The sequence below is a fragment of the Penicillium citrinum genome (genome assembly GCF_028827155.1).
Source record: "Penicillium citrinum strain IBT 23319 chromosome Unknown utg000001l:1.0-4955037.0:1.0-4956770.0, whole genome shotgun sequence".
Classification (NCBI taxonomy): domain Eukaryota; kingdom Fungi; phylum Ascomycota; class Eurotiomycetes; order Eurotiales; family Aspergillaceae; genus Penicillium; species Penicillium citrinum.
The window spans coordinates 1,900,303-1,921,772 of NW_026622686.1; the positions used below are offsets into that span (position 1 = coordinate 1,900,303).

At 46.3% G+C, this 21,470-nt stretch overlaps 9 protein-coding genes across 9 annotated transcripts; 3 read left to right on the forward strand and 6 right to left on the reverse strand.

Annotated features, from left to right (window-relative positions):
• Positions 1-66: 66 nt before the first annotated feature.
• N7469_000704 (HAD family hydrolase) lies at positions 67-1,518 on the reverse strand (the record flags this gene model as incomplete). Its single annotated transcript, XM_056639624.1, has 1 exon — positions 67-1,518. The coding sequence occupies one exon, from the start codon at positions 1,516-1,518 to the stop codon at positions 67-69; it is 1,452 nt and encodes a 483-aa protein (XP_056505381.1).
• Positions 1,519-2,687: 1,169 nt separating this feature from the next.
• On the reverse strand, positions 2,688-3,713 carry N7469_000705 (uncharacterized protein; the record flags this gene model as incomplete). The annotated part of the gene is made up of 3 exons (XM_056639625.1): positions 2,688-2,904; positions 2,954-3,362; positions 3,434-3,713. 3 exons carry the CDS (start codon positions 3,711-3,713, stop codon positions 2,688-2,690), a joined length of 906 nt encoding a protein of 301 aa, XP_056505382.1.
• Positions 3,714-4,042: 329 nt separating this feature from the next.
• N7469_000706 (uncharacterized protein) lies at positions 4,043-4,243 on the reverse strand (the record flags this gene model as incomplete). Its single annotated transcript, XM_056639626.1, has 1 exon — positions 4,043-4,243. One exon carries the CDS (start codon positions 4,241-4,243, stop codon positions 4,043-4,045), a length of 201 nt encoding a protein of 66 aa, XP_056505383.1.
• A 1,706-nt stretch (positions 4,244-5,949) lies between these two features.
• On the forward strand, positions 5,950-7,763 carry N7469_000707 (nucleoside phosphorylase domain-containing protein; the record flags this gene model as incomplete). Its single annotated transcript, XM_056639627.1, has 2 exons — positions 5,950-7,561; positions 7,675-7,763. 2 exons carry the CDS (start codon positions 5,950-5,952, stop codon positions 7,761-7,763), a joined length of 1,701 nt encoding a protein of 566 aa, XP_056505384.1.
• Positions 7,764-8,928: 1,165 nt separating this feature from the next.
• On the reverse strand, positions 8,929-9,467 carry N7469_000708 (putative glyoxalase family protein; the record flags this gene model as incomplete). Its single annotated transcript, XM_056639628.1, has 3 exons — positions 8,929-9,005; positions 9,068-9,267; positions 9,334-9,467. The coding sequence occupies 3 exons, from the start codon at positions 9,465-9,467 to the stop codon at positions 8,929-8,931; spliced, it is 411 nt and encodes a 136-aa protein (XP_056505385.1).
• A 726-nt stretch (positions 9,468-10,193) lies between these two features.
• On the reverse strand, positions 10,194-12,108 carry zrfD (putative plasma membrane zinc ion transporter; the record flags this gene model as incomplete). The annotated part of the gene is made up of 4 exons (XM_056639629.1): positions 10,194-10,452; positions 10,512-10,611; positions 10,679-11,794; positions 11,856-12,108. 4 exons carry the CDS (start codon positions 12,106-12,108, stop codon positions 10,194-10,196), a joined length of 1,728 nt encoding a protein of 575 aa, XP_056505386.1.
• Positions 12,109-14,329: 2,221 nt separating this feature from the next.
• Positions 14,330-16,087, forward strand: N7469_000710 (uncharacterized protein; the record flags this gene model as incomplete). The annotated part of the gene is made up of 1 exon (XM_056639630.1): positions 14,330-16,087. The coding sequence occupies one exon, from the start codon at positions 14,330-14,332 to the stop codon at positions 16,085-16,087; it is 1,758 nt and encodes a 585-aa protein (XP_056505387.1).
• A 155-nt stretch (positions 16,088-16,242) lies between these two features.
• Positions 16,243-18,294, reverse strand: ftmI (the record flags this gene model as incomplete). Its single annotated transcript, XM_056639631.1, has 1 exon — positions 16,243-18,294. One exon carries the CDS (start codon positions 18,292-18,294, stop codon positions 16,243-16,245), a length of 2,052 nt encoding a protein of 683 aa, XP_056505388.1.
• Positions 18,295-19,279: 985 nt separating this feature from the next.
• On the forward strand, positions 19,280-21,133 carry N7469_000712 (T6SS phospholipase effector Tle1-like catalytic domain-containing protein; the record flags this gene model as incomplete). The annotated part of the gene is made up of 2 exons (XM_056639632.1): positions 19,280-19,402; positions 19,478-21,133. 2 exons carry the CDS (start codon positions 19,280-19,282, stop codon positions 21,131-21,133), a joined length of 1,779 nt encoding a protein of 592 aa, XP_056505389.1.
• Positions 21,134-21,470: the final 337 nt, after the last annotated feature.

Genomic DNA, 21,470 nt, shown 5'->3' on the forward strand with positions numbered 1-21,470 from the left:
TGATTCAATAAGATAAAATGATTTCAGAAAAGGTAAACTGGATTCACAGAATATTGCTATCTTGTTTTAGCCTAGCACATTTGAACAACCTACAAGGTACTCCAATTTGGAGAGTGAATTCAGCCGAATGTTGTGAGGATCATGGAAATGACAGTTGCTGTTCTCATCGTAGAACACAGTATCAATCCCTGCCGCTCGCGCTGGAAGGATATCACGCTGGTGGTTGTCGCCTACGTAGACCAAATCTCCCGGGGAAATATTGTGCCTGGTCAGTACAGCAGAAAAAAGTCCATCCACTTTAGATTTCCCAACCTCATTGGTAGTTATGAGAATGTCGATGAATGGCTTTAATCCGAGCTCTGCGACTGTCCATTCCTGGGAATCCTGAGGGCCCTCGGTTATTATGGTGACTCTCTTACCGAGAGCCTTGAGTTTCTTCAGAAGGTGAAGCGCACCTGCTTTCAAAGCCAGAGCTGCGCGTAAACTGGTCCGGTACACGACTAAGACCTGTTCGAGGGTCTGAAAAGATGGATTATGTCCGTGAGCTTCCAGAAGACGCGAAAATCGTTCGCGGCGGTAGTCCTCGGAGCTTCGTCCATCGGTAAAAGCATTTGCGGTTTTGGAGCGGAGAATCTCGCGGTATGTGGCTTCAAGGTCATCGATTGTGCTGGTGAAATCTGGATGAATGGCTTGGATTTCCTCAAATACACATCGTGCGGCATGAGCGGATGCTTTGCGGAACTCGTGCAATGTATCATCCAAGTCAAACCCAAACCAAGCCTTTTTGGCGAACAGCGCAACGACAGATTCTAACCTTGGACCCCAAGCTCCAAGATATAGATGACCAACCTCGGTTTCGATACGTTCGACTTCGAGGGCAGATAGTAGTCCATGGCCACGAAATTCTTCTACAAGGGTGTGCGACTTGACACGTTCGAATAGACCATTCGGGGCGACGCCTTCACAGATCGATTTCTCTCGGTCATCTTTGAAGACGTAATCGCCAAAGGGCTGCTTGAGCTTCAGGCAGATATCATGGAATTGGATACCCCAATATCTTGTTAATTCAGCGACAGTGGGTTTGGCGTCTTGTACGAGCTGCTCGTAGACCACCACATAGGGCACTGGGCTGGCTTTCAGCATATCGAACAGGGATCGATAGCAGATTAAAAAGCTAGAAAAATCACCCCAGCCCATTTTTTTCCAGCTGTCAAAAATTCGCACGGGGTCTCGCACGAGAAACACCGGCCGTGTCATCTCGTAAGCAGCCTTGCTAGGGAAGATGTTGAGATCACATTTGCCCTCGTAGAAGTCATGGCCCAAATCCTCTTTGGTAACCAAGGTGGTATACCCCTCAGCTATCGCTTGCTGATAGACAGGGTGTGATTCAGGGTCTAAGTAGATACTATAATCTGGGTCGATGCGAGACAGACTCTTGTCGCCAAACTCCTGATAATTTCCTGGTAGAATGAGGCTGCTAGTGACTACACAGCGAGGCAGTTCACGAAAGATACGCATAAAAAGCGTGGAACCTGACCGAGGACATGTGACAAGGACCCTGATTTGCGTTTCTTCCTGGGTTGGCTATTAGCAAACCCTGGCTTGATCTGGAATTTCTGTTCAAATATACCTTTGGGTCGTCACTTGTCATTTTGTTGGGGGATTGCCGGTGGGACATCTTCTCTCTTTTGGCTCGGTTATTGCTATTTTAATGTAAATTTAAATTTATTTTCATTCAGAGGCGTTATCGGATACAAAATTAGGATGGAGAAGCTAGGATTGAACTGATACCAAAAATTCGAAAAATCATAACGAGCTCTCCTGCAGCGATGGTGTCATCGCGCCAGGTCGCTCGGACCAAGACTAACTCCTCGAAGGCTTATTGGACATTCAGTATTCAAACAACCGGGACCAGCTGTCGATCTCCCTACATTCTGGGCCTTTTTCGCGCCGTTCTGATTATGTAGTAGAGCTGAGAAGATGCCACGACGTCGTTCCTATATAGCTGTATGATCTTAGTTATGCCTTTGTTCCTAGGACCATTTGATACCTCAAAAAGACAGTCACGACATGACCTTTGGAATTGTATTTTCTTTTCTCAATTTAGCTGGCTAATATACATATGAACGCACGTGTCGCGATTATTCGTGAATAACCGAAACAGTTCCGTACAAGTGACGTGCTCTCTTGATCGAGATACGATGTCTTCAAACAGAAAGTGTCATTGTAAATACTACTACAAATTGACTGTCTAGTATGTTCCAGGCTCTATAGATTTGCTTTCAAGTTCCAAGGGGTCAGTTCAGGACCATCAATATCTAGTGAAATATTTGAAGAAAGAGATACTGAAACCGCGCCGCACATAGCAGCAGCGAGTTAAGCAGCAAATTGAGCAGGGTCTTCATTATGCACTGAAAGGAAAGCTTCTGTCGCTTGTAGCTAATTTCATGCACGGTTCTGCTGAACATACATCCGTAAAAGATCAACCAACAACTTTCCTTTTGGTAGAACCCTGTGCTTCATACTTTGGTGGGATATCAATATGATCAAACGAATTTTTGTTGCTTTCAGTAGTTATACCATAGATTGAAGCCAGCATACTTGTATATCTGCAGATATAACCCTACAACCCTAAAGCCACCAGAAGCCAGTCAAAAAAGGGTAATGTGGAGGCATCGGAACGAACATCATAGTCCTATTGAAATGGCGTGACTCTCGATCTGGTCAAGAATCTCCTGCTCCCGGGATTCCACTTTTCGTGCCTTCTCTGTGGCGGAGCCCGAGTTGATTCCATTCCATGCCTCAGAAGACAAACCATCCCAGTAAAGCTCCCACAAATTGTCTATCTCAGCAGCCAAGTTATTAGCCAGCTCCGTATGTGCAATAAAATTCTCAATGAAAACACTGTCTGCGAGCCCAAAAATCAAAAAGAACCTCGTCAATTCCCTGAAACATCCAGTAAAAATGATCGAAATCAATATCTCTGTTTCTGACGATTTCGTATTTACCACTTTCGTTGTTTTCTGTGACTCTCCATTTCACATCCAGATTTTCCTCTTTTGCATAGATATGAGTCGGTGAGTCGATGCAAAGTTTATATGCGATTTCTTTCACAGGGGCTCTAGCACCAAAACATTTTGCTATTCGACCTAGTTCTCTCCCAACCGAATATCCGTCCAAAGAAAGGCTAAAGATCATTTCGGACATCGAAAATCGGAATTCTTGAAGGCCTGGCAAACGATCATTTTGTGTATAGGAATCCAGGTTCAACCCACGGTCAAGAAGTGTCTTAACAGAAACTATCTCGACATATTGCTCTTCAATCTCCCATTCAAATATATATTCGTGGTTGAATTCCTTCTCTCTTCAGGACAATATTCTAGATCAAGGGCAAGTCTCTCGGCATGATGATAGGGTAGCCTATCATTTTCACTCTCCGGAACCGAAACGATAGCGATGTAAATATCACTAGGTTCCTCTTTATGATTGTAGTATTTCACGAACGCACGATGAAGAGCTTCTATAGGACGGTCAGTTGCGGAGACCAGAGCGGTGCCAATATTTGGATCGAATATTATATGCTTCTTGAAATTTGATAGAAGGTCCGATTTTGAAAGTCGAGGACCGGTAGAATCTAAACCGCATTTCAAGGCTCCTCCACTGCTCTTCGAGAAGCAGCGATAAAAACATCTTTGCGGGATGTTGTATATCATGTTTGCAAAGAAGTATAGCACGAGGAAATAGGGTTTGACGACAAGAAGCGATTAATTGCTACAACTTTAGACCAAGAAGCTCTCCCATACCCCTGGGATTAAGGACTAGCCAAAACATTGCGAAGGCAACTGTGATCACATCTGCTACTGACACGAGATGTAAGATCTCGTGCGGGGGGGGAACAACATGGGCCATTCCGCTAACCGGAATAGGCCCAAGTTGCAAGCCTCACAATTGAAACTGAAAGCCACCTCAAAACAACCACAATTGTCTCGGCCATCTAGACGAAATATGAGGCGCTGTATTCTTATGTGCATTTTCCGCGCAATCATGTTTTTTTCATTGTTTTCTTCTTCTTGGTATCGAGCACCAGTATTCGTTTAGTCCGGATATCTCTTATGGCGGCAAAGTTTTGTTTGTTACCAACTGTGGTCTCCAGTCTTCCAAGGCCGGACAGGGTTTCGTTGATCTTGGCCAAGCCAGGCAACAGCTCTTGAGCCTCATTTGGCTTGCTGTCTATCGGTGCCATGAAATCAACTTACTACTAGAAATTATCAGTAACTCCTACTTTACAAGGCTGAGGAGGATACGATACATATAACCAGGTTGATATTTGTATAATGCAATGTGTACCCAAATTACGTGGTATAGAAAAGCGAGAGCGATGCAAAGCATTTAATAAAATTTGAGTGGCATATTGGAGTCTAGGTCAAAATATTATACCATGGCGAGGCAGGCACCATGGAGGATCAGTACTACCCACGACCCGAAGGTAGGCATCTAGTAGAACCAATACTATATCAAGAGCGGTCAAAAATACTACTATGTGCCGAGTAGCTGTTAAAGGATTGAGCAGATACCTTAGGTGGGCTTTGTATGGTAATGGATGCTATTTTTGATACGCTTTTGTCCATCAGTCACCTATGCTTATAAAGTAATGCCAATTGATATGACGCTCCTTCTGGTTCTTGATCATAAATGGGAGATTTGTTTGATGCCTGACCCTTTTGGTAATTGTACCACTATCTTTACTGCTTTGGCCATCGGCTGTCCACATCTAGATTAGCAGATGCTTGCCATATTTATCCAGATTTGCGTTATTTGGTTTGATTTACATCTTTGTTATAAACATTGGCAGAAAGTGGAAATCCCGTAACAAAAAATGGCCAGCCCGATTCAACATATAATTTGACTTGCGCTGACCATGTTGTCTCTTGGTCGAATGTTAACCCTTCCCTGCAATATTTGGTAGTATTGCTGTGAATTCTTCTGGTTGATAAACGAGTAGATCTGAGAAACAATGGAACAAGAATCTCATCGTTATACATTCGAGCCATAACGTACTGAAGTTTTTGGTATACACGCAACTATATAGATTGGATAATGTCTGGTTTCCCGTCTACGCCACTGCCGCTTTTATGAGGGCGCTCAGGCTCAGGCTCACTGAGTAGATATCAGAAGAGACTCACGCTTAGTGATCAGCTCAGTAGAGTTTGTCAGCAATGACTAACGAATCAGTTAGTTAACTAATCTGGCATGAGATGTGTGGACATATGTATGTACCTACTATGTATGTATGTATGTACGCAACCCAGTAAAGTGAGGCAACCAGTGAGGCTACCAATGAGCCACACACGGTAACAAACATTTGGTTGTAACATGCAAAACAGCATTACACTAATATACCATCCATGCACAAACCAGGTACCTGATTGCTGAATGAAGCAAACATTCTCCCTGGAAATACCTCATATGGACTAGTACATATGTATGTACTTCACCCGGGTGAATCTTGGCGGGTATTTTATTTCAGGGGATGTGTGAAAAATAAGCCATGATCTGCACTTTAATCTTGTCGTGCGGAGCCTCGAGGGCTAATTCAGACTCGCCCTGGCAAATCAAATCCCGCGGGCTAATAATCGGGTATCACATACCAGGGATTCAGATGAGGCTGATGTGAGTATGGGGAGGGGAGACGAGTCGGATTTTCCTTAAATTGTGCGGCCCTCCTGTTTTCTACTGACTACATGATTGGAAAAGTACATTTTATTGCCAGTCATTTCATGAGAATCTCTACTTTGCCTATAAGACAAATCGACCGAATAGGGAAGCAGAAGTGATCGGTCTGACGCATATCTTGGGTGCAGACATCCGTTATATACGCTCATCCACCAGGCCAGGACTTGGTAACTCTCTGCTTACTCTGTGGAGATGTCGCAGTCTTCAAATTCTGCCATGCATCAAGCTGAGCCCTCGACCTCGTCGAAAGGCCTTCCTCTCTTTCGACACTTCACCGTCGGCTGGATCACCGCAATCGAGACCGAATTCCTAGCCGCCAAACAACTTCTGGACATGGAATATGACGCCAGGAAAATCGCGCTTCCGACCGGCGACAAGAACATCTATACACTGGGGCGTATTGGCGAGCACAATGTAGTAATTGCCACACTACCCCCCGCGATCTACGGTACACGATCTGCTACAGGAGTGGCCCATAATTTGCAGCGCCATTTTCCCATGGTGCGAGTCGTACTGATGGTTGGCGTTGGCGGAGGGGCACCGACAGTAAGAGCAGGAACAGGAAGTGATGTGCGTCTAGGGGACGTGGTTGTGGGCACACGAGTTGTGTCCTACGATTTCGGCAAACAGCATCCTAATTATGTCGAATACACTGGCGATGTCAAGTTGTCCAACTCTACCCTTCTCAGTATGACGCGTCAGGTCACAAGGGACATGATGCATGATAAGCTTGACCTAGAAAGCACGATAGCAGCAGGTTTCACCAAGACTGCGAGGATTCAAGATCTGTTTAGTCGTCCAGGGGAAGAATCTGATCGCTTATATCGACCTGACTATTGTCATAATGACTCGGAGATTTGTGACTGCCTCTGCGAGACACCTCGTGAACTGGATATGATCATTCCTCGAGCAAAGCGAAAATCATATGATCGAATCAAAGTTCATTATGGCAGTATTGGATCGGCGGACACAGTAGTAAAAGATGCTATCACCCGAGACAAGCTGGCTCTTCAGCATAACCTCCTCTGTTTCGAGATGGAAACTGCGGGAATAATACCCATTTTCAGGCATATAATCCCGATTCGAGGGATATGTGACTATTCAGATTCGCACAAGGCAAAGCAGTGGCAGGGATATGCCGCTGCTGCTGCTGCCACCTATGCAAAGTGTTTTTTGAACGTTATTGATCCGCACAACTTGGATGCAGACATACCTCCTAATGTGGATGAAATGGAAAGATATGTTCAACTTGTTATTCAAATGGTGGAGCGAGTGACATCTTCTCGTTCGTATGGGCCTGGTTCTGGCAGTGGACTCAATGAAGCGGATAATGCGATGAGAGAGATTAGAGAAAGCGTGGCTATGTTAACGACGATGGCAGAACACAACTCTGACTCTATTAGGGGAGTCCAGAAAGGTTACACAGAGCATTCTGCCGCACTGAAGAATGCTGAGGATGGCATCAAAAGGATCGAAGAGGGACAAAGGGACATGCGCAAGATATTGGATGATATGATGGACTATATCTCGACCCAGCATGCAGTCAGCACGGAGGAGCAGAAGCCAGGATGGGAAAACTTACGGCATGAAGCCACGGAAGAGACATCATCTCTTGAAAAGGCCACCAAAATAACTGAGAATGCCAGGGAAGCTATGGGCAAGGTGGCTGACTTTACCCGTGACGCAAGCTGGGTGACCAATTCGGGAACAATAGCGAGAATTAGCGATACGCTAGGCAGAGGGAGTGTAGCTGCTGAGATAGGTGTCAATGGGTTCAAGAAAGTGAAGAAATGGTTTAGCTTTGATGATCCTTCGCCTGATCCGAGCAGTCCTCGCTCCTCATCAAGTCCTGAAATACAAAGAAGAATCCCCAAGCCTGTTCCATCTACCGAACATCCTTTGCCCCCACCGACTCGTATCAAGAATCCCACACCTCTCCAGACATCTTCTCCACCGAAATCATCTTCACGAACCTCTTCGCGCGTATCATCAGGAGTACCTCAGCGTCCGCCACTTCCACCTCGGGATAGCTTGCCATCAGCACGAAGTCCATCCAGTGGAAGGCAATCAACAGAGAGACATAGAATTCCTGAAGCAAGGTCCCGTGATATAGCAGCTCACGTCTCCGGGGAAGCAAGCAGAAGATTACAATGCCCCCCAGCGCTACCAGACAGACCGCGGTCCGTTTCAAGGATCTCGAGCTCGCAGTCTGAAGGGATATCTGGAGTCACTTTACCAAGACTTCCACCACGTCCACAATCAAGCCTCCAAGGCAGCCAGCAACCAATGTCTCGCGGTCGGTCCGGGAACCCACTTGCCTTCGAAGCTGCCTTTAGGGCACAGTGTCGTTTATCCGTATGATTACAACTACTGTATAATACAATTTGAACTCTTCAAAACTAATTTCATTATTAGGGATCCCCTGGCAGTGACTCGAGTATCCTGAGTGGCAATTCAACCGGCAACTCTGAAATGACAAGGTCATCAAGGGCATAGTCGCCTCCAAAAACACCTCGGAAGATTCCTCCAAAGCCACCTGCGAAGGCTCCTCATCTCTCCAGTACATCGGTTTATCGGAAGTGAAGAATTCTAAATAACTTCAGCAATTGCGCCATCGCCATGATTTGACCTAGACTATATTTAATGATAATAAATAGCTCGGGTGCTTCCTCAGATTGTTTGTTCTTACGTCCGTCCTTGCTTTTATTTGACTTATAGAGGGCCTCATGAAATGGTCCCATCATTTTTCAGGTAAAAAGAAAAAAAAAAAAGCACAGAAAAAGAAAGAAAGTAAGAAAAGAAAGTGATAAGAATCCGCTGTGCTCACTCTAGTCATACCTGGTAACTGCTATCGCCTTCTCTATCTATATGTATATAAATTGGGCCGGTGATAGTATATCTGATGAGGACAGAGGGCCTTACCGTACTTTAGCGGGCCTCGGTTTACATCAATCCCAGACGCAATGACAACAGCACATTGATTGTCTTGTCACTAGATTGAGCCAAAGAGGGCCAATTTGGACACGGTATGGTGGGTAATAGCAACCAGAGAGCTGTCATGTAATTGGTGGAGTATAATATTTCGAGATTAAATACAACAAGGCATAGAAAACGGCTGTAGATATTATATAGGGTCTTTGGGCCAGTCATTCACCCTAAGTAACTTGGTATCAAAATGTAATATTTGTATATTATTTACATGGAAAACTCTAAACGATTCCCCGCATAGTCTCGGGCAAAAAACCTATTAGGATACTCCTTCCCTTTTGTTCCTGTGGGATTCATTACTTAGCTGAAGCTTCACTGGATGTTATCAACATTTGAAATGACATACCTGAATCTACTTCCCCAGGCTTATCGGCCGCTAGCGGGGCAGCCGGTCCTCCTCGAACGTGGTGATCATAAATGGCCTTCTTGAGCTCCTCAAGCTCTTCACAAGAGTTGACCTTGAAGCATGGATGCCGGGTTGAGTCTGGATTTTCGGGGGCGTGGTCGGTAACATGGACCTGTTGCCCGCTGGAGCCGATATTGAACCTGTGGATGAATAGTTAGCTGATAACTCATACCAGAAGCTAGCCAGGAGAATTTATATGTTCTTACCAGCAGATTGTTCCAATTTGAAGCTCAGGAACAGGTGCTGATGTTAAACCAAGGGTCTTCACATAGAACTCCTCTGCCTGCGCCAATGTGCCAGGCGTCACAGTGAGGTTGATGTGTGCAATACCAGAAATCATGATCGATATATTATAGACTAATAGACAATGATAGATAGTCACTAATGGAAATTGCTTCAAGTTTGACCAGCAGCGTGGCCCAAGCAATGTTATATTCTTGAACGCGCGGGGTCATACAAGTCGAATCGGAAACCAAATCCCGCTGATTGGTGATCGGGCAAATCCACCTCGGGCCGATCTTTCGGATATAATTCGACAGTGAGTCACATTGAAGTTGTCTTATGGTAGTTATGTATGATTCCAACGGAATTCCAAATGGGCATGCGCGTAACGGATATTTTTTCCAATGAGCCAGATCCGAGTTGCCCAAGCTAGCAACATGGGAAAATTTAGGGGTTAGAGTATAATCAATATGTTAATTTTGCGGTATCTAATTCTTGGATTTTGGCTACCATAAGGGTGACAGGAACTTTGTTCTATGCCAAGATGGTGACGTGACACGAACGTGAAGTGGCCAAAGCCAAGATTCAATACTCCAACTGCTGCTGTTACACCGGAAATTGAAAGAAAGATGATGTGCGCAAACATCTACATGCTGCTGATAGAGAAATTAAGTTTTGATAGCAGTCCTTATCGAATGCAAGGGACCTGAACGAGAAGCCAAGGAATCTGGATAACTCATAGACCCAAAACAGGGACCCTGCTGTCTATACAAACCAGAGGTTCAGCAAATCCTCCAGGTACGATCATACTCTGAATGGGTCGGCTTGACCAGAGGGTTTTCGATCATGCCCAAGCGCCGACAATGCTCATGCAAAAGGCACCTAGAAAGACCAAAATGCAAGCATAAACTCTTCTTCTTCCGCGAAGAACTCGCCAACTTTCATCGCTGAGAAAGTCCTCAGACATGAGCTCAACCAAAGACGCGAAAATCAGAAGACCCGATGAAATAGCATTCATGCATCCAACAACCAGCAAGCCAACCTCGGAATCGGGGCTGTACAGAGTATGAGTTGCAAGGCCAATAGCCTGTCCAATAGGGGTTCTAAGAATTGAAGTCAGCTTATGAGGGGCATTGAGGATATTCATGTAAAAGGAACGTACGTGCATCCGTATGCAAGAGACATGATCCACGGCTGGAGCTGATCTTTCCTCCAGGGCAAAGAGGCGATTCTCGAACCCAAGGCCAGACCCTCAAAGGTTTCTGGTTGATGACTTTGTTAGACGAGCCGGCATACTGAGGTACCGTAGGAAATATCTTGAGAACTTACGGTGAAAGACTATAGCGATCAACAAAACGACAAATTCGTTGCCGACTGAGACACTGAGTGACATGCCGATGAAGACACTGTGGAAGAGAATACCCATCTCCAAAAGATAAACTTGCATGGTCTCCTTTTTCTGCTTCTGGTCCGGTGTCAGTGTGAGCGAATCATCTTTACGCTCGACATCAGTTTGGATAGCCCCCTCGTCCTTCTCGTAATGTGTTTGCATATTGGGAGCCGATGCAACGCGGAAAATTTGCTCGTTCTCTTCGCCCATTCGGTTGATGGCCCTGCTGATACTCGCCGATCTTCCGACAAGAGGACCCATATCCCGCAGATGGGACCCAGCATCTAGCCCCACTGTATGAGATACAGACATGGTAGGAGGCCTTGGGTTTGAAGAGGAAGAATTACCATTCAACCTTGGCAGAAAATTTTCCTTTTGGCGAGAGCTGGTGAGCTCAGAGTCAGGATTGGCGATGCGGTTTCCACCCCTGCAGACATGTCTCGCTGGACTGAAGACCATTTCAATGACAGTGACAAGGAATATACCACCCAATGCAATTGCCCCCGGCATTGCCGGATAGTCCTTTGTCCAAAAGTCTGAAAGACATGGATTTCCTAAAGATTCAAAAGCAGTCGGAAGGAGGTGCACAAAGGCCGTGGCGATGAGAACACCGGTTCCAAAGTGGCTCACGAAGAAGAGGAAGGAAGAAGGTACATGTAATCGAGGGAAACGGGTTGCGAGAATGGGAAATGCGCATCCTAGCCCAGATACGAAGAAGATAATAAAGACAGCGGCAACATGCAGAGGCAGATCATACTCAGCGCCGCCGACTCCCCCTGAAGCGCACTGCGATCGCTTCTCTGGCACCGCGAAAGATCTCTCAACCGGCTCGCCTACAAGAATTGGCTCTGCTACTATCTGTTGCGTGGCAATATGATGTGTCGAGACCTGATGTTTGCCGCTGCTAATGCGGGAAATGAGAACTGACATGCAGATAACCGAGAGAAGCCATAGTCCCCAATCCTTGACGCGTTTGGATGAAATGAAGGTTTTGGTGATGGGAGTACCTTCCGGGGAACCCAGTTTAACTGAGCTCTTCCCATAGGCGAGGCGTCCTGTGAAAGTTGTTAGATATCACATCGATTCGCGAAGAAGATAGTGAAGGTTTCCCGATACCTGACTTTGTCAGGGACGCCCCGCCCAGCAGAAGGGGATCATCCCGATCGTCGTTTTTTCCTAGAGATGGCTGCCATGGACAATTCGATCCACCACCTAGTATGTCAGGCCCTTTGGCTTCAGATTGATCCTCGCGTGCGTTCGAAATTCCAATGAGATCTTGGCGGGTTGTCAAGTCCGGGGCAAAGCGTGGCGGATTCTGGTGCCACTCCTTGTGCTTTAGAGTGTCGTCGGTGCGCGAAGGGCAGTTCATGGCGTCCGATATGATCTATAACCTTGTCTATCTATTCGCAACCAGGATCAATACAGGGGTGCTATTTGTGTGTCGTCGTCGATATAAGGCAACATCGATTCCGAGGGCTTGGCATGCCGGCCCGACTTTGCTTGGCGGCGGAGGCAGCGGAGCCTGTTTTGCCTCCGTTGCGAAATCTGATTGAATCTTCGGGCCGATTACGCAAGCTTGGTATCTCTTTGCCTATATTAATTGATTGAGGTCGAAGGAGCGAGATTCATGAATTGGTTGATTTACTACCTGTCCTGGTCTAGACGAGGACCTTCTTAAATCTTTAGAGCTATGGGGCTCTAGTTATAGATCATCTGGCCACCATTAAAGGAATATTGGACCTTTGAAGTACAACTTCCAAGGTCACATATAACCCTAAAACGGGGATTACGCCATTTCGATAGAATGTTTGCTCTTCCAGATCAGATCGCATGACAAAATTAGCAAATAGGATTGATTTTTCTACTTTTGAAACGGTCACTTGGTGATGGGCGATGCCGAGAAGGTATGAGCAGATTATCCGTTATCAAAACATGTACCGATACTGGTATATTGTGAACACCACAGGCCCATATAGAGTAGACAACTACCGGCTGTCAAACGCAAAACCGAAGCCATACTGTGAGAAAATCCCAACAGATCGCTCGTTTGAACTCTTTTCGACTTCTGTGTCAATGCGAAGCGTGATCCACTATTTTTATTCCTGCAAATCCCACACAGTATATGCGATTAAACGTGTGTCTGGTTAACGAGACGGATATCCTTTGCACGTACCCTAGAAATAACGAACTCCTGGTATGTATCGGGTACCCCCATCAGATGCTAACCTCGCAGAGTAAAAGGTATCAACCCAAATGACCATGAGAGATACTATTCTCTATGATCTTTAAGTCTTCAGGAGCTATGTGGGAGTTACAGTGAAAGGTCGAGTATACTATTTTTTTTCAGAAGACTTCGCCCTTGAGTATTCATTTGTCTATGCATATTTTCCCTTCTCTTTTGGAAGCTTTGTACAGAAGTGGGAAGATTTGATAGATTAAATTAACAGGAAATCCTTCCGATATAGGGCCTCTGCGTAAGGAAATGTTCCATCCCGCGTTGTTCTTTGCTTCCTTATTATGCCATGTTGATACCCCATAAACCGAGTTTGAGCTCTTAGATCTCTGCATTTCCTGGAAAATCTTCAAGGCAGGTGCCTTTTTGTACGACGTATCGCTATGTCTAGATAGTAAGATAGTGGCACCATGTAGATGTCCGCTTGAAGTTGTCCGAACGGGCAGGAGAATTCAATATTGTATAATCAGAAAAAGAATCAATAATCTGTTTTGAGATAAATGCTGGTGAATGTCCGGGACGATCGGATCTATATCACGGCTGAACTTTTTGCAACTTATGTCCCTGGATGGCAAGGCTGACCACTTGAATCTTGTACCAATTTCTGCGCGGTGATAGTCCAGGAACATGCCATTGGAATCAGTAGGAAGACTAGAAAGCGCCCGCGCGTCATCAGACAAGAAATGGCAATTCCCTAAGTAATCCTGGATCACAACCGGCACAAAGTCAAGCCCCGATACGTTGACAGGACTTGGTAGCCCGTTGGAGATGCAAGAAAAAGCTCCGTGGTTGGTCGGTGAATGCCGATACTTCCACTAAAAGCACTAAAACCAGCCGGGTTTAGCTTGACCCGAAGACAATAAAACTTGATGCACGATCCTTTGCCGAATTGGGAATTGTATTCCCGTGCTTGGTCTCTGCATCGCTGACTTTTGTGCTATCATTGACAGGTCACTTGGTCGGGACAAGACTACCTCTATAGTTCACAACATGCGTTGCTTGGCTGATAAGATGATGTACAGTACTTCCCCTCCCCCAGAAACGATCAGCCTCCGCAAACAAGGGGGGGTAGCAGCATCCACGGTTGGCTCCGCTAACGAGGGGCAAGCGACGACAAGAAGTGGAGCAAATGCTTAGCGAAAGAATGGCTGGCCTCGGCAAAGACTTAAAGCGCGCCTCCTCTTGCCCTAATCTAGCCGTGTTTTTTTCTCTTCTTGTTTTCAGCAACAGCACCTGTTGATGCATTTCGATTATATATTCTTGAGATAATGCTCATAATATAGACGCGACTGATATTTTTCTGCTTTGCCATCTTCTCATAAAAAGCCTCGGATAGCCGTCCCGATCATCCCTTATCATGGAGTCCGGTCTTGAACGGTCCGATGATCAGGCCGCGCTGGCCCGACTCGGCAAGAAACAAGTGCTGAAACGTCGGTTCGGGTTTCTTTCGATCGTCGGATTTGCTATGGCTGAGCTGATTACTTGGGAAACTGTTCTGACACTGTTTAATCAGGCATTCGAGAATGGCGGACCGGCGGGAGCATTCTACGGCTATATCATTGCATGTTTATCAACTTTGTCTACCTATACTGTGATCGCAGAACTGTCGTCTATGGCGCCCATTGCTGGTGGTCAGTACTATTGGGTATATATGCTAGCACCCATGCGGTGGAAAAAAGTTTCCAGCTACTTGATCGGATGGCTTACGTCTCTCGCATGGATTGCGACAATCGCTACCGAGACAATTTTCTTGGGTACTATGATTGAAGGCCTTATTACTCTTAATGATCTTGGATTTGCTCAGAAGCGTTGGCAAAACACCCTGCTTGCCTGGGCTAGTATATTCTGCACATTCTTCATCAATGTCGTACTCCCCAACGCGCTTCCAAGATTCGAAATCGCAATGCTTGTCCTGCATTTAGCGGGTTTTATCGCAATTATGGCCACATTACTGGCTTTGTCTCCAAAGAGTTCTGCCGATTTTGTTTTTCATACAAGCCTGAACGAGGGAGGTTGGCCTACTCAAGGTTTATCATATTGTGTCGGTTTCATCGGCAATATCGCAACCTTTGTCGGAGCAGACGCCAGCGTCCACATGGCTGAGGAGGTTGCTAATGCGGCTGTTGTGATTCCTCGTGCGATCATAACAGGAATGACGCTGAACAGTGCCCTTGGCTTCGCAATGATGCTAACTGTTCTCTTCTGCATTGGCGACGTTTCTGCTGTCCTTAGCTCCGACACTGGATTCCCTTTCATCCAAATTTTCTACAACAGCACAAAATCATATGCAGGTGCATCTGTCATGACTGCAGTGATTATGGTCTTAACCATGGCCTGCTCGACTGGCATTACTGCCACTGCATCTCGTATGACTTGGTCTTTCGCACGAGACCAAGGCCTACCCTTCTCCCGCTTCTTGAAGCAAGTGAACCATCGCACCAAAGTCCCCATCGTATCTGTTTCCGTAGTCTGCGGATTTGCCGCAGCCCTGACGCTCATCTACATTGGCTCTACAACTGCCTTCAACGATGTCATTTCCCTTACGGTCACCGGATTTTACAGTACCTATTTCCTCCCCAGCGCCTTTCTACTATACCACCGGATTAAAGGACACGTTTTGCCCCATGGCACAATGTTGGATGGCCTCCCAGATGCACCTGCCAGCGCCAGCACCAGTATCAAGGAGAAACCCGCTGCCCCGGCGCGCCCCAAATCCCCTGATGCAGATCAACCCAGTCCAGGACCCTCTTCTAGCCCCGAACGCAACCCTTCTGAAAAGACTACCAAGCAACTGGAATACGAGATCTCTCAGGCACCTCTCATCTGGGGTCCGTGGAAAGTCCCAGGCGTACTCGGTACCATCAATAACCTTTACGCCTGTACATACATGCTTTTCGTTATCTTCTGGAGCGTCTGGCCTCCTAGCACACCAGTCGACTATACGACTATGAACTACAGCATTGTAGTCACGGCCGGTGTACTCATTCTCAGTGGTATTTGGTACTTCATCCGTGCCCGAAAGGAATATTCCGGTCCTCTGATCGATGAGGAGGTTGCTGAGATCATGCACCTTACCCCGGCTGCAATCAAGGCGACCCAAAAAGCTGAAGCTTAAGGAGGACTGGAGAAGGCTACTGAGTTTGTTTTCTGAGGGAGGGTTTGTATAATGGAGATACCTTGTATTCTAAGAATTGACGACAAAAATGAATAAGTCACCATAAATCTATGAAGATCGTACCAGCCCTGAACCTGGCCCTAGCCTAGAGTGAACTAATCTTCTCGTAGAGCCGCCTTACCGTCAGCCGGCCAATTTCTCGCTGATAATGCCTCTTGTAGCATCTGCTCGATTTCTTCTAGAGGCCCAGACTCTGCTAAATCAAGCGCCGTGCATTTTTCAAATGAAAGGATGTTAGGATCGACATCAGCGTCTAATAGGATGCGGACAGTGATCACATCTTCGTTCACAACTGCCCAATGCAGAGCCGTCCAGCCACTATCGTCCTGAAGATTCTTTAGCTCACTTATTCCCGAAAGAACCTTGGCGATTTCATCCTCGCCCTGCTCGGCGGCAAGATGCAAAGCCGTCTTTCCGTCATTGTCCCGGGCAGACCTATCAGCCTCTGTATCGAGAATAAGTTCAACGATTTCAAGTTGACTCCCCAGAACGGCTCGATGTAACACTGTATACCCGCTTGAATCCCTGAAAGACAGGTCGATGCCATGCTCGATCAGAAATTGCACTACCAGTTCGTGCCCAGCTTCTGCAGCCTCTAAAAAGGCATCCTTGACAGTCTCATCTACGACGCTACCGAGCTCAAGGAGTATCTCTGTGATTTTCACATGTCCATGGAGTATTGCATAGTATAATGGAGTCCGACCATCGGTATCTCTGATGTCTGGCCTGATTTTCATACTCAGCAACAATATGACCGTTTCCTCGTGACCTTGGTCAGCTGCATAATGAAAAACCGTGCGATGTTTATTGTCGGTGAGACGTGGATCGCTTCCCCATTGGATAAGCAATTGAACGACAGCTTCGTGGCCCTTTTGGGCGGCCAAGTGCAGTGCTAATTCCCCATGTTGATTTTGAATCTGGTCGAGAGCTCCCGCTTCTAACAGGGCTGTCGTGATATCAACATGGCCCTCGTTACCTGCCCAATGTAACGGAGTCCATCCTGTATGGCTAAGAGCATGTATATCAGCCTTGTGGTTTATCAAGATATGAACCATCTCTTCATGCCCTTTCGCTGCCCAGTGTAAAGGAGTCTGCTTTTCATCATTTATGCCATTGACAGGCGCCCCGGCCTCTATCAGCATATTGACGATTGTCGCATTCTCGGAAAGAACAGCGAAGTGCAGTGGAGTCGTCCCATTCTCGTCTGGAATTGAAAGACCACTTCCGGCATCTAGAAGCAGCCGTACTGTTTCGACCTGGCCGGCGCCAACTGCTTGAAGAAGAGGTGTTTCACCATCTAAACGTTGAGCAAACATGTTCGCCCCAGCTTTTAAAAGAAGCTGAACAATCTCAGTGAAACCCAGTAATGATGCCTGATGCAATGGCGATGCATTGTCGTGGCCCTGGAGAGAAGGATCTGCTCCTTTATTGAGAAGTTCCTGTACAATAGCAATATAACCATTGCCGGCGGCAAAATGTAGTGGTGAGTCGCCGATCTCATCTTGGATGGAGACAGTTGCTCCAGCTGAAAGGAGCGCCCGAACTATCTCAAGATTCTCTTCTGAGACAGCCAAATGTAGAGGCGTATGACCATTGATATCCTTAACATCAACAGGGGCTCCATGGCTTAGTAACATCTCTGCAATCCGGGTATATCCCTTGATAGCAGTGGCATGTAAAGTCGATCTTTGCGACTGACCGATCCTGACATCCGTAATAGTGGCTCTTTTGTTCAGGAGAACCTCCACAACGCGATCATGCCCCGTTATAATGGCAAAATCTAGTGGACTCATGCCATTTTTATGACGTGCATTTATATCAGCTCCAACATCAATGAGCAAGGACGCCACTTTGCAGTGACCAAAAGCAGCGGCCCAGTGCAATGGCGTGTTTCCCTCGTCATCAGAGGCGCAGGGATCAGCTCCTTTCTCCAGATAATGTTGGACGATGCTTACATGTCCACATGTAACTGCTGAAAACAATATTGTTCGTCCATGTTCGCGGAAACTAGATGAGTACGCCGAGACAGCGAGCTCGGCGAATCCCTCCGCGGCTTGCGCGAGAGCCACGACATCCGATGGTTCCAAATAGTCAAATAGTTCCAGAACGATCTCTGGGGGGAGTGGTAGACCCCACCAGCGACCCATGTTGAGTGCTGCTTCCAATGAAAGGATAGAGTATAAGGAAAAATTGAGTCCAAATGGCCAGTGACCCTATCTGGGTGCAATACGAGATTTAGACACATCACGTGCGGGAGGCAATATATGTCAAAAAAAGACGATAATTCGAGGGAGAAATTATTCATAGAGATATTTTTATCCAAAGTAGTCTGGATTGACAATGTGGTAATTGTAGATATAGTTTTTGAAGAACTAGTCATAATGCATGCCACCTGAATAGGCTATGCCCCTAACCACAATCCTCAATTTTCGGATAACAATAGTATTTTGGACCAAGAGTATGGCTACTGTAACTCAAAAATAATTACTTTAGGTTAATCTACGCAAATATTACACTTTTGTTGTTCGGGATTGGCCCAAAAAAAGTAAAAAAACTTCAAATACTAGAATACAAAGATATACTAGATCGTTGTAATCCTACTAACGCCAGCACTCTAGGTGGTGTACTTCTCAAACCCCTGAATTTCTACGTAGTCGAACACAACCTTTCATTTTCATTTGTGATGCTATTCGAAAGTATCAATGCGACCCGTGGGGTATGCCGCGGTCTACGGAGTATGTCTAAATGCACACAGGAGATCGCGTTCATAGTGTTTAGGACTCGTAGAAAAGCGGAAAGGTGCCTTGAAGGCTGCGGAATGATCCACCAGTTCTGCCCAACCACGATGCAATATCAAGCTAATACTCAAGCGGTAAGATGACAAGCCAGCTGATCTACAAGCCAAGCATGGCGTCAAATCAAAAACCGTGCCTGCGCCTTTGTGTTTAATTTGTCCACTCTGTACAGCCTTGTCAAACATTTACGCCCAGGTCCAAGGCATCCCGCAAGGCGTCTTATTGTCATTTACTAAGGACGTACCATGCCCCGATAATAATTTATTATGCTTGGTGTCCTAGAGCTGATCCGGTACCTGGCTAGTTCCCAGCCATACCATTTACAGGATATTCGAAGATGAAGAAACTTGAGGAATACGGGCCGCAACGACAGCCGAAGCAATTTGTCCTGTGCTTTGATGGTACAGGGAACAAGTTTGCTGGTGACACGTCGGACACTAATATTGTGAAAATCTATCGTGTACGACTGATCTCATCCCTGCGCGGATTTATTCACCGAATTTCAGCTAACCCCCCTAATGTTTTACCCTACTAGATGCTCGATCGCAGCCAAAGTCACCAGTATCATTACTATCAGCCCGGAATTGGTACATACGTAACATCACATTCACTTGGGACCACTGGGAGGTTGAATCGTATCAAATCTTCATACAAGAAAGCAAAAGATGCTGCGTTAGGCTCTTCTTTCGACGAACATGTCCTTGGAGGCTACAAATTCCTCATGAGATACTACGACCCAGGCGATGACATATACTTCTTTGGCTTTAGCCGAGGATCTTACACGGCTCGCTTCCTTGCAGAAATGCTTGACTTCGTGGGCCTCCTTCAGCCTGGAAACGAAGAACTTATTCGTTTTGCATGGAAGACGTTTGCAAAGTGGCAGAAACGAAAGGACTTTACCAAGGAGGATAAAGAAGAAAAGCATAGACTATTTGCGTTCATGAAGGCTTTTCGAGAGACCTTTAGTCGACCTGTTAGTCGTATTAGGTTCATGGGCCTGTTTGATACCGTCAACAGTGTACCCATGTTTGAAAATGCGTGGATGGAGCGAAGCAAGTTCCCATATACTGCGCGAACAACTGCACGAGTTATTCGACATGCAGTTTCGATTGATGAGCGCAGAGCCAAATTTCGACAAGACCTGATCTCAGAAATGAAACCTCTGCCTCACGACTCGTGGAATTTGCATCGACTGAGACATTTTCGCTCTCGCGAAGGCCATCAAGAAAAGGCGCAAGTACCCGTGATAAAACTAGATCCGGCAGAAGAGACGAGCGAAAGCTTTGAGACGCGCCGCACCCCGAACACCTCAAATGGCGAAGATGAGGAAAGATATCGCACTCCGTCTCCCTCCCCGAGTCGTCGATATAGCACAGAATTTCGTGGTAAAAATACCCTCTCGCCAGATGGGATATCCTTGAAGAGCACTGTGTCTCGACGGTTTCTCGAGATCCCCCAGGGACAAGCTCCCTTTGAGGAGCCACAAGACTCACAAGATATCGCAGAGGTATGGTTTCCAGGACAGCATGGAGATATTGGAGGTGGTTGGAAACTCGACCCTCAAGACGATTGGCCATTGAGCCATATCCCTCTTGCTTGGATGGTAAAGGAAGCACAACTTGTTGGGTTGGAGTTTGACTCTGCAAAACTCAAGCGCTTCAACTGCTTTGAAGCCGACCAAGCTGTAAAGCCAGTCTACGGTAATACCTTTAATGCTGATTCTGCGAGTAAAACCGATATCATCGGTCCTCGGAACCACTCAGATCCATTTCAAGAAGTTCTTACTCGCACCATGGATCAGGGGGTCGTACACGATTGTCTTACATATGGTGGCGGCCTATCATTCTTTTCTACGCTTGCTTGGAGGCTAATGGAATATCTTCCTTTCCGGAGGATGGACCTTCAACCAGATGGATCATGGAAACCGATTAGCTGGCCCCTTCCCCGTGGTGAAGTCCGCGATATCCCGGACAACGCCCAGATCCACATATCTGCAATATACCGTTTGCATATTGATAATAACTATCGGCCTGGAAACCTCATCATCGGTGGGGGTGGGCGAGGAGTTGCTCGCGCACCTGAGAAACACGGAATTGGCGAATGGGAGATTTTCAGTCATGAAGGGGATATCCTAAGGCAGACTTACATTCGAAAAAAAGGCCAAAACTTCTGTCAGGAAGAGATGGAATAACGAAGCTGCCGGGATTTCTGCTTCAATACTAGTATGACATAGCTAACTAAAATTTTGGGTAATTGTTGCACAGAGACCCTCGCAATCTTGGCGTGGCACTGTCTCATGATCATTTTCATACTGGTATGACAGTACTCCATCGACACAGAGGGATATTCTCAACCATGTGAAAATATTTTGTCGCCTTTGTAAGACATTTTCGACCCTTAATCACTGCCAGTGATTATCAGTGGTAACCCAGAAAGCTAGCAAGCAGGACAGAGTCCATACATCAGTTATTCCCATTTCATACATAATGTAAACAAGAATATGGCGTAGTAGGTACTGGAGATCAAAG